Consider the following 12,213-nt stretch of genomic DNA (forward strand, 5'->3'; position numbering starts at 1 on the left):
TATAATTTTGTTAGCATAATATATACATTTTTAGTAATAAATTTGTAAGTTTTGTTGGTATATTATTTTTCAATTCAGTATATGTATTTTGTGGTATGATATATCATTTAACAACCCATAAAAAATATAAAAAAATAAAGACAAATTCAAAATTAAAATTAATATACATATACCATAATATTAAAATATTTAGAATAAAATAGTAATTTGTTAAAGGGCAAATTTGGTAAAATAACATTAAAAATGTGGTTAAGCTATTTTACTAAAAATAAAAATAAAAAATATGACATTTTATTACTTTCTAATACTTTAGGCATAACAAAGTCATTGTTTTTCTTGTGGCGGCAGGCACATGAATATATATGGTTCTTGGAAAATTAGAACGTTTATTTAAAAATAATTAATATAAATATTTCCAAACAAAGAAAACCCCCTTATTGATGATATCTCATTAATTAAATATTACAAAGAAATAATAAATGGGTAATTAAAGAGGGGCTAGTTTGGCTACAAATTCATCAATGTTCTTATCAGAGCTACCTCCATGACCCACTGCCTCTCTAGCCAAATCTCTCCATTTATTAACATTTTTCTTAATCTCCGTTCCCTTTTCACCTTCCATTAATTCCTTCACACAATTCTCCACAACTTCTCTTCTCACTATTCCATCCTCACCAGGCCTAGCCCTAATCCCAACTCCCCAAGCTTCTTCAACATACTTAGCATTGGTGGTTTGGTCAGTCCATTGGGGCATGGCCACCAATGGCACTCCCAAGCTCAGGGCCTCAAGGGTCGAGTTGAACCCACAATGAGTCAAAAAGCACCCTAAAGATTTATGCCCCAACACTTCCAACTGAGGGCACCAATTCACCAATAATCCTTGCTTTTTTTCATCAAGCTTAAGTGTATCTTCCAAGGGTAGTTTGGTCTTTTCGGACTCCCTTACTACCCATAAGAAGTAGTGCTTACTGTTCTTCAAACCCCATGCTAGTTCTACCATCTGTTCCGATTCTAATTTCGCTACGCTTCCGAACGACACGTAAACGACAGAGCCAAACGACTTCTCATTTAGCCATTTTATGCAAATGTCGTTGTCTGGCTGCCACAGATTGATGCCGTAGTCTTTGTCGTTTTCAAGTCTTTTGTCTAAGCACATCGACGGAACCGTCGGACCTATGGTTCTTACTGGCCACAATTTTGCCATCCATTCTACGATCTAAATTATCAAAACATAGAAAATATTTATTAAATAAATAATTAATAATTATTATAGAGTTCACAAATTACGCCACCAAAATAATAAATCAATTGCTTATTATTGTATTATTAAAAAGCAACTTTGCGCCAAATAACAATAATTAAATAATAAAGCACAAATATATTGTCCAAATGAGAATACTAGAGAAACCTTAGAGCAATCTCAATACTCTTAATAGATAAGGTATAATAGCTTAGTATGTAAAATATAGTTCGAAATCTATAAAATGACACTTTTATTCCACTATTTATAAAAGCTAAGGAGTTTAGTTAAATTATAGTAAACATATATGCTTCTCCATATCTAACTACATAATATTTTTAATCCTTTAATTTTATTTAATTATTTTTGCATTCCTCTCTCTTTTTCTTTTCTCATTTTTTTATTTAAATAAATAAATAATATTTAAATATTATAAAGAGAAAATATAGAGAAGTATGATGTAATATTAACATGTGAGATAAAGTAGAGAAAAAATAAAACTTTAATGATGTAATTTAAAAGACAAAATAGAAGTGAGTGCTCAATATTCAATAAGATCTATATATGTCTCGTCAAAACCAATCATTATTTTATAAATTATCAATCATGAATACAGTATGAAACTTCAAAATCTCGACCAAAACGCTAAATCAAAAAATTATTTCTCGTTATATCATGTGATGCCAGATCTGTATATTTCCATAAGCAATCACAGACTTGAACAGATACTTGCATAAGAGTACATGCATAAGAGTAATAAGGGTATGAAAATGAAAATCTAATATAAAAAAAAAATATTTTATATATAATTATTATAAAAAAATATATCAAATTTTGCATTGGATCCCTAATGATACTTCACCATACGGACCTTATCTTGAATTCTTTTAAACATGTGGCTTTTAGAGTCGATATTTCCATCCATGAAATTGACATGTCATTTAATAAGAACGACAAATTATAATATTTCAATAGACATACATTCTCACAAATCTGTGACATACATGTCCACAATCAAATATTATTTCACATAATTTCGAAGGAACCTATTATTCTCTATGAATTTTTCTTAAATAAAAAGACTAATGTGTTAGCACTAACCTAAAAAAAATATATGACTAATAATATATGTGCACTCAAAATATATATATAAAAATTACATATAATAATGTGATAATTTAACTTAATTATTCACATTTATTAAAATTAAGATATATTATTTTAAAAAATATTATGCATAATGTTTAAGTGCATATATCATTATTTTAATTATCAAGTTATATTTGAAGAGAGAAAAACTTGTATTGATATATTAATTTAGATAATGAGTTATAAAAATTTATTAAAATAAAAAATTTATAATTAAAATGTATATATTTAATAATAATAATAATGGATAATATATATATATATATGTATGTAGTTACGTACTAATTAATAAAGCAACCGCATCGCATACCTCTTTTTCTAACTCGAAGAAGGAATTAAAAAGCACAAAATCAGCTTTATCGACATTAGAGAACTGATTAAGTACTAAATAATGGTAACCGGGATACAATCCCGGCGAGTAAAACGACGGCAACTCCGAGATCTGAAGAGGAACTAACGACGGTAGCGAAACCACCTTCTTCTTCCCCTTAACGTCATCACCTTCATCAACCAGTACAGCTCCGTTGTGAACATGATAATACACGGCGTTAACAGCACACGACTGAGTGAACAACACAGCTCCGACAAGGCCAAACCCTTTGGCCACGTCGAGCCCCCAAGGCAAGAACGAGTCGTACACAACCGCATCCACCGGTCGACCGGACTCGCTGAGCCTTCTTATCAACTCGGCCAGTGTTCGAGATCCCACGACTCGGAAGGTTTCGAGGTAGATTCCGATTCCGGAGACGGAGCGACCAGTGGTGTCGTAGCCATCGGAGATGGTCTCGAAATCGATGCTTAGATGATGATGATGGTTAGGGTTTGTAGTAGTTGGGTTGGCTTTGTGTAGTGAGGCGTGGACGAAGATGGTGGTGGCCAAAGTGGCTTTGATTCCTTTGGAGACTAAACGCTTGGCGAATTGGAGCATAGGGTTTAAGTGTCCTTGTGTGGGATAAGGAAGAAGTAGAACATGAATCATCTTCTTGTTGTTATTTGAGATTTTCTTTGGCTTTGGATCCATTTCTAGCTATGTAAATATGATAAGATGATCTTTCTTGGGTTTAATTTTTCTTAGGTGTTATCATAGAAGAAATATGTATATGTAGAAGGATCGGAACAATGGCATGTGTAGTCTCAGAAGAAAAAACCATTACGGCACTTATGGGATAAACCTCATTATTATATAAATCACAACAATCAAAATATATATATATATATTTGAGCCATATATATATTTGAGCCATGTCTCGTGACTCAGCCATGATCAAACGGTTAATATTGTTACTCTTTCTCTAGCGTTTTGCTTCTTGCAAAAAAAAAAAAAACTAAAAGTGATTTAAAAATGAATAAATAAATAAATATATTTTTATTTTGAATTTTTGTAGGTGAAGAAATTAAATAATAATATAAACAAATAGTTCATAATTAATATTTTTTTCTCTTGGAAATTGAAATGATTGTGTTATTATTATTATTATTATTATTATGTATTTTGCCACTCCTCTGATTCTATGATAATTTTTCTTTGTTTAATAAATTGATATTTTGTGAAAAGATAACTTAGTTGTAAACTAATACTTTTCTAAATATTTAATTCAACTATTTATAACATCACAAACAGTTTATTAATTTGGAATAAATAAAGACGTCATTCTCCCATTAAAAAAAAATAATGAATACTGTACGTCCTGATTTTCCCACGGGCTGATTAGCAGGCCGAGCTTCGGACTAAGCATGGTTAGTCCATAAACATCCCCCAGGTCGGAGATCCTGTCCTGAGGTCGTACCCCCTTAGCTCGAGGAATCCTCAAGTACTCGCCAAGACTCCCAAGACTGGAGCAAGGAATCGAAAGGCCGAAGGTCGGGTCAGATGCACAGCTCGTGGTATGAGCTAGATATGGAGGCCATGACCCCTTGTAAAGTCAACACACGCAAGATAAACGTGCATATATCTGACATCACGTGTCCGATATCTCCCTGACTTCTCGGACACGCTGCAGGACGTGCGTGTTCAGACACCCACGGCTGGGTTGGGCCGTGCGGCCCATTATCTCCTTATCTATCGATTTGACCATACTTATGTGTCAGGTTTAGGAATTAATCATGAATGTCACAGAGTTGATATGACAAATAAGAAGGTCACGGGATGACCTCCTTACCAACTTCCAGGTGCCTTCTCCTATAAATATGGAGACCCTGGGAGTTGATAAGGGTTGGAACAAATAGTCTCTGGAGAGATATACTTTGTAACCAAATACCCATAATATATCAATAATACTGACTAGTGGAGTAGAAGGATTTTAACCTTTGAACCACTCAAAAACGTGTCTTGAGTCGCCTATTTCATTCACTAAGATCTTATATCTGTTACGGTTCTATATTTGGCGCTAATCCTCTTCTCTCTTGCTCTTAATTACCTGTTGGCAAAGAACCGCGTCAACAGTTTGGTGCTTTCATTGAGAGCAAGTTCGATTAGTGCTGCTACAAACATCTAACTATGGTGACTACTCGATCCAGGCATGGCAACGAGACAGAACAACATGATGGGCAGGAGGCTCATCATACCGCCATCCCTGATGAACAAATTCCTGAAGTCCAGCAGCGGCCAGGAAAGCAGTCGGCGGGCCAAGACGATACTGGTAGTTCGGCGCCCCGGCCACCTAATCCGAACCCGAGTTATTATACTGCGGTGGAGATGGAGAACGCTCAGCTGAGGAGCCAATTAGCAACTGCTAGTCGGCAAATCCAGGATATCCTGGCCCGATTACCCCCTCTCACAACCAACGTTAACGTTGGAGAGAGGCAAGATGAGGCTCCTAAGTCTCGCCGGGGTAATCGGTCCAGACATCAACTTCCAGCAGCCAACTCCACCCCTTCATCGCACCATCGAGACGCAAACCTCGGGGAAATGCCTGGGACCGGACAACAACAATACAACCGTTCGATTAGGACGTCGACTCCTAGCTCTCAACCATCCTCGAGGATGCCCAGGAGAGCTCGAGGAAATTCCCGGAGGAGATCCGGGGAGGGCCCACGACGTCAGCCCGTCCCCGAAGACCGTCCTGCGCCTCGTCCAGATCGCCCGGCGCGGGACACGCAAGTTGGCAGGGCCGAAAGGCCCCCACCAAATTTGATCCGTCCAGACGGAACCATGATCGCTTCTCCAGTCAGGCATCCTCCATCTCCGATCAGATATCCGTCTCCTCCTCGGCCCGACCGAGACATCCCAGCTTACGGGAGTAGTAGGAGAAACCCACCATCAGCGGGACCTTCCCGGCGTAGCAGGGCGCCGGAAGAAAGCTCAGGTCCTCACCACCAAAGACGAACTCCAAGCCTATCTAGCAGGAGTCATTGGACCAGCAGTCGCCGAAGTGATCTCTCTGAAGGAGACCTACGTCAGCGACTAAGTTCGGCACAAAGCCACCAGACCACCCAGGGAGGCGACCTTCGAAATCACCTCAACTCTCACAGAGAGGATCGAGCTAGAGATGGTAGTCAGGCTCGCTCGGGGGGGGCCCGATCCGAAGTACGTAACGGAGGGAACGTCCCAAACAACCTATCTCAAGATAGGAGGGGCAATAACCCACCTAATATGTACAATGGATCCGGAGCTGTTGAACAGCCCCGGAATAACCAAGGATCTCAGGACCAAACCCTCGAGCGCCTAACTCAGGTGGAGGAACTGATGAGGAAGCTCCTGTCAGAAAAGGAAAAAGACGAATATGATTCGGGAGACAAGATGGAACTCTTCGCCCCCAACATAGCAGCGACGGCATACCCATCTGGTTTCCGTATGCCTCACTTATCAAAGTTCAACGGGGACGGAGATCCGTCGGACCATTTAGGGATGTTCAACACCCTAATGATGGCTCATAACATTGGCCCAGAGCTGAGATGCTTGATCTTCCCTTCCACACTGACCGGACCTGCCAGACAGTGGTTCAAGCAAAGTAAAAGACAGTCAATCAGCTCCTGGAAGACCTTCTCAGGTGACTTCAAAAGGGCATTCCGCGCCTCCCAGGCCGCCCGTGTTCAGGCTGACTCCCTAGCCAATGTTAGACAACAGCCCGGTGAGACGCTGAAGGCCTACCTGAGCAGATTCGCGAACTTCACTGCCCGAGCTAGGGACGCGGATGAAAGCTCCATGCTCATGGCTATGAGAACCGGAATCCTTGTCGGAAGAGATCTCTGGAAGGATATACAAAAGAAGGGAGTCAATTCGGTCAACGAATTCCTTAATAGGGCCCAAGAATGGATAAACTTGGAAGAAGCTGAAGCCTCAGCCGCAGGAACCAGCCAGGTTCCCGAGCAGCCCGCTGGAGTGGGGACGGAGGTCGTGGTAGCGACCCCAGACGTCACACAGAACAACCAGCCCGGTGGAGGCAAAAGAAAGGGGAATGGCGAAAACAGTCAGCACGACCAAAAGAAAAATAAGTCTGTAGACAAGTTCAAGCCCGTGTTCACGACATATACCGAACTCACCCAGTCCAGGGAAAGTATCTTCCTGGCCAACTCTACTCGGGTCCCCTGGAAGAGGCCGGAACCATTGAAACACCACAAGGGAAAGAGAGACACTTCCAAATTCTGCCGTTTTCATAACTACGTCGGACACAATACCGACGATTGCATGCATCTCAAAGATGAGATAGAGACTCTCATCCGAGCCAGCCCCTTGGCTCAATACTCACGGAACAGGGTTCCAGCGAGTCGACCTACTCCAGACGCCCCAGCCAGTCAGCCCGGGACTCGGATAGATCAGGACGTCCCTCCTTCCGTGGTCAGAGGAGAGATATCCACCATCTCTGGAGGTCCGCATATGGCTGGCACGAGCAGAGGCGCCCAGAAGAGATACGTGAATGAACTAAAAGCCCACAACAGAGTGGAGTTCGTCCCGGAGTAGCGTCAGTCAAAACAGCAACAATTAGAGAAGAAACCGATCACTTTTATGGAGGAAGATGCAGGCCATGTCCAGTTCCCTCACAATGATCCCTTGGTTGTAGCAGTCCAGCTCGCCAACCGGAAAGTAAGAAGGGTGCTGATAGACAACGGGAGTTCGGTGAACCTTTTATTCCGATCCACCTTAGAGAAAATGGGTCTGACTGTCGCCGATCTAAAGGCAACCTCCATGATGCTGTATGGTTTTTCGGGAGAAGGATCGGCAGCGATAGGGACGATTGAGCTGGTGATCACCCTAGGAGAAGAGTCTCGGACAGTCTCTAAGCTACTTGAGTTCGTGGTCATTGACTGCTCCGCTGCCTACAACGCCATTTTGGGCTGACCTACGCTCATAGCTTTCGAGGCTATCACTTCCATTCGACACCTCGCCATGAAATTCCCTACTTCAACAGGAATCTGCACCATCAAGGGCGATCAACTCGCTGCCAGGGAATGCTACAGCATTTCCATGAAGGGAAAATCTAAACCCGGGCAGCTGGCTATGGCCATTCTGAGTGAAGAGGAATCCCAGGAACCCTTGGCGGCTCCTGAGATTGAAAAACCTCAAAACGCCAAAGGGGAAAGTGTCGCCCTTGGTGAAGACATTGACCGCCGAATAGGCGAAGACAGGTCCGAGCTCCAGGCTATTGAGGAGCTCGAGGAGGTGAACCTTGATCCACAAAATCCATCACGGATGGTCAAGCTCGGGAAAAACCTCTGTAACAAGAGGAAGACGGAGTTGATTATGTTTCTCCGAGCTAATTTAGATGTATTCGCATGGTCGCACGAGGACATGGTAGGGATCAGCCCGAGTGTCATCATGCACACGCTCCATCTGGACAAAAGCATTCCTACCAAGTCTCAAAAGCAAAGACGTTTAGGAACAACCCGGGCTGAAGCCCTTGAAGAAGAAGTGACCCGACTCAAAAAATGTGGCTTTATCCATGAAGCCAAATTTCCAATTTGGGTCGCCAATCACGTGCTAGTTCCAAAGCCCAACGTGAAATGGCGGACCTGCATTGACTTCTCCGACCTGAATAAGGCCTGCCCCAAGGATTGTTTTCCATTGCCAAGGATCGATCAGCTGGTGGATGCCACAGCGGGGCACGAGCTCATGTCCTTTATGGACGCGTACTCAGGATACAATCAGATCGCGATGAATCCGGCGGACCAGGAACACAACAGCTTCATGACCCCGACTAATGTCTATTGCTACAAGGTCATGTCGTTCGGTCTGAAGAACGCCGAAGCTACCTACCAAAGGCTAGTAAACAGAATGTTCGCGGGCCAGATCGGGAAGAACATGGAAGTGTATGTTGATGACATGCTCGTCAAGTCAAGGACTGCCGACAACCATGTTTCCGACCTGGGAGAATGTTTTAAAATACTACGAGAATATGGCATGAGGCTCAATCCCCAGAAAAGCACTTTTGGTGTCGCATTCGAGAAATTCCTGGGGTTCATAGTTAATACCCAAGGAATCGAAGCAAACCCCGACAAGATCAGGTCATTGCTCGAGCTTCCTTCGCCTAGGTCGCGGAAAGATGTTAAGGGCTTGACAGGGAGAGTGGCCGCACTGAACTGGTTTATTTCCAAGTCAACCGATAAGTATTTGCCCTTCTACAACCTGCTCTGAGGAAACAAGAAGTTTGATTGGACGGTAGAGTGCGAAAGCGCATTCCTCGACCTGAAGGTGCATCTGGCTGAACCGCCTGTGCTATCCAAGCCCAAGGCCGGCGAGCCTCTTCTTCTCTACCTAACTGTCACTCAGGATGCAGCTAGCGCCGTACTGGTACGTGAAGAGGACCAAGCTCAGAAGCCAGTCTACTACATCAGCAAGAGACTCCTCGGGGCAGAATCACGATACCCGCTGATGGAAAAACTGGCGTTCTGCCTAATTACGGCCTCGCGAAAGCTCAGGCCATACTTCCAATCTCACTCGATACACGTCATGACCGATCAACCTCTAAGGCAGGTTTTGCAAAAGCCTGAAGCATCGGGACATTTGTTAAAGTGGGCGGTCGAACTCAGTCAGTTCTATACTCCACGAACTGCCATAAAGAGTCAGGCCTTGGCCGACTTTGTGGCAGAATGCACGGGATTCCAGGAGAATCCAGCGGAGGACTCATCTCAGCTCACCTCGCCCCAATCGTTATGGAAGATCTTTGTAGATGGTTCATCCAACAAAAACGGCTCCGGGGCCAGAATCATTCTGATATCCCCCGAGGGACATAGGTTCCACTCGGCGCTAAGGTTCGGGTTCAAGGCCTCCAACAACGAGGCGGAATACGAAGCTTTGCTGGCCGGCCTAAGGATAGTCAGGGAGTTAAAGGCGAGCTCCGTCCAGTGCTTCAATGACTCCCAGCTCGTGGTTAACCAGGTCTTGGGCGAGTATCAGGCATGAGGACCCAAGATGGCTGCTTATCTGGCGAAGGTAAAAGCCGAGCTGTCCGCGTTTGGACGAGGATCGATCGAACAGATACCTCGAGAACAAAACACCAATGCAGATGCTCTTGCCAAGCTCGCCACCTCGGGAGAGACAGAGACCCTGGGGCTGGTGCCAATAGAATTCTTGGAAAAACCAAGTATAGAAGGATATCGGGCAGAGGTCGAGATGATCGACGCCAGGCCGACCTGGATAACCCCCATTCTGAAATATCTCGCCGAGGGCAAGCTGCCTGAGGGACGTAATGACGCGCGGCGAGTCCTATATCAAGCTCCGAGATATACGGCAGTCGATGGAGTGTTGTACCGACGTGGGCACTCTTTACCGCTCCTCCGGTGCGTTCTTCCAAGTGAAGCGGAGGCTATCCTGGAGGAAATTCACGAAGGATTCTGCGGAGACCACACTGGGGGGCAAAGCTTGGCCTTAAAGGTTCTCAGGCAAGGTTATTACTGGCCGACTCTGTCCAAAGACTCGATCATATGTGAAAAAGTGCGACAAGTGCCAGCGATTCGCTGCAGTTGCCCGAGCTCCTCCAGTTGAGCTAAAAATGATCTCGGCCCCTTGGCCGTTTGCCGTTTAGGGAATAGACTTAGTGGGCGCCCTGCCCACTGGAAAGGGCGGGGTACGTTACGCCGTGGTCGCCATCGACTACTTCACTAAGTGGGCCGAGGCAGAGCCGCTGGCAACAATCACGTCTAAAAAGGTGCTTGACTTCGTGATTAAAAGCATCATCTGTCGCTTCGGCCTGCCCAAGAAGATCGTCTCCGATAACGGCACTCAATTCGACAGCGACCTGTTCACTGAGTTCTGTGACAGGCATGGAATTGTGAAAAGCTTCTCTTCCGTGGCCTATCCTCAGGCGAACGGCCAGGTCGAGGCTGTCAACAAGACTCTAAAGGCGAGCCTCAAGAAAAGATTAGACGAAGCAAAGGGAGTCTGGCCTGAACAGCTCCCCCAGGTCCTATGGGCATACTGGACCTCGCATCGGACTCCTACGGGTCATACTCCTTTCTCCCTAACCTTCAGGAGTGAAGCAGTCCTCCCCGTGGAAGTTAAGGTTCTGTCGCATAGAGTCCAATCCTACGACCAAGGTCGGAACCATGAGCTCCTATGCCATTCCCTAGACCTAGTTGATGAAAGGCAAGAGGATTCGCAACTCCAGCTCGCCCATTATCAGCAGAAGATCACTCGCTACTTTAACACCAAGGTCAGAAAACGCGCCTTTAGCGTTGGCGACTTGGTCCTAAGAAGAGTTTTCCTGGCCGGAAAAGATCCCAAAGATGGAGTCTTGGGACCGAATTGGGAAGGACCCTACCAGGTCATCGAAGTCATCAAGGAGGGAACTTATAAGTTATCTCGACTTGATGGAGGGACCGTCCCACGGACTTGGAACGCCGTCCACTTAAAGAGATATTATCAATGATCCATTTGTAAGGCCTGGAAAGCCACTTTCTATGTATTAATAAAAATAAGCTTTTTTACGCATATTTGCAATTGTAATCTTAAAGTAACCACGAAAGACCCTTTCCCAGTTACTTGGGGGGCATATGGTACCTGGATATAACCAGGTCTCCTTAACGACTTGGATGTTGATCCTTGTCTATGGATCGTTGCTCTTCTTAAAGAGCTCGAGATATGGATAAGGGTTAACACTAACTAAGTCCTATCCTGGATATAACCGGGTCATAAAACTTAGAAGTTAATTTAAATATATTTCTCCTTGTTCTTCTTAAAGAGCTTGAGATACGGATAAAAGTTAACACGAACTAAGTTTTCTAAATAAGCTCCTGGTTTTAACTGGGTCATAAAACTTAGAAGTTAATTTAAATCTATTTCTCCTTGTTCTTCTTAAAGAGCTTGAGATACGGATGAAAGTTAACACGAACTAAGTTTTCTAAATAAGCTCCTGGTTTTAACCGGGTCATAAAACTTAGAAGTTGATTTAAATCTATTTCTCCTTGTTCTTCTTAAAGAGCTTGAGACACGGATAAAAGTTAACATGAACTAAGTTTTCTAAATAAGCTCCTGGTTTTAACCGGGTCATAAAACTTAGAAGTTGATTTAAATCTATTTTTCCTTGTTCTTCTTAAAGAGCTTGAGATAAGGAAAAAAGTTAACACGAACTAAGTTTTCTAAATAAGTTCCTGGTTTTAACTGGGTCATAAAACTTAGACGTTGATATAAATCTATTTATCGTTCGATGTTCTTTTCAAAGAGCTCGAGATATAAATAGCGGTTAACACGAACTAAGTTTATCAAAAAGATATATATATATTGTAGCCGAAAGCATGAAAAAATATGAGTGAAAGGTGCAAGGCAAATTGTCTCGAGGTGAAAACACCTCATGCAAAGGTTACAAAAAATACTTCAAAATATATAAAGAAAAAAATATATAGAGCGCCTTAAGCTTCGTCAGTCGGCCCCTTCGAGGTCGTTTTATCCT

At 43.3% G+C, this 12,213-nt stretch overlaps 1 protein-coding gene across 1 annotated transcript; it reads right to left on the bottom strand.

Annotated features, from left to right (window-relative positions):
• Positions 1-366: 366 nt before the first annotated feature.
• LOC133786267 (UDP-glycosyltransferase 74G1-like) lies at positions 367-3,536 on the bottom strand. The gene is made up of 2 exons (XM_062225467.1): positions 2,700-3,536; positions 367-1,216 (listed from the first exon to the last, which is right to left on the bottom strand). Exons 1-2 carry the CDS (start codon positions 3,408-3,410, stop codon positions 488-490), a joined length of 1,440 nt encoding a protein of 479 aa, XP_062081451.1. The 5' UTR covers positions 3,411-3,536; the 3' UTR covers positions 367-487.
• Between the last annotated feature and the right edge of the window lie 8,677 nt (positions 3,537-12,213).

The sequence above is a fragment of the Humulus lupulus genome, chromosome 1, assembly GCF_963169125.1.
Source record: "Humulus lupulus chromosome 1, drHumLupu1.1, whole genome shotgun sequence".
NCBI classification, from domain to species: Eukaryota; Viridiplantae; Streptophyta; class Magnoliopsida; order Rosales; family Cannabaceae; genus Humulus; species Humulus lupulus.

Bases quoted from the DNA above. Each gene is read 5' to 3' on its own strand.
- LOC133786267 (XM_062225467.1), bottom strand. From the start codon at position 3,410: ATGGATCCAAAGCCAAAGAAAATCTCAAATAACAACAAGAAGATGATT. The intron at 1,217-2,699 runs GTATGCGATGCG...TTGATAATTTAG, and splicing joins TCTTCGAGTTAGAAAAAGAG to ATCGTAGAATGGATGGCAAA.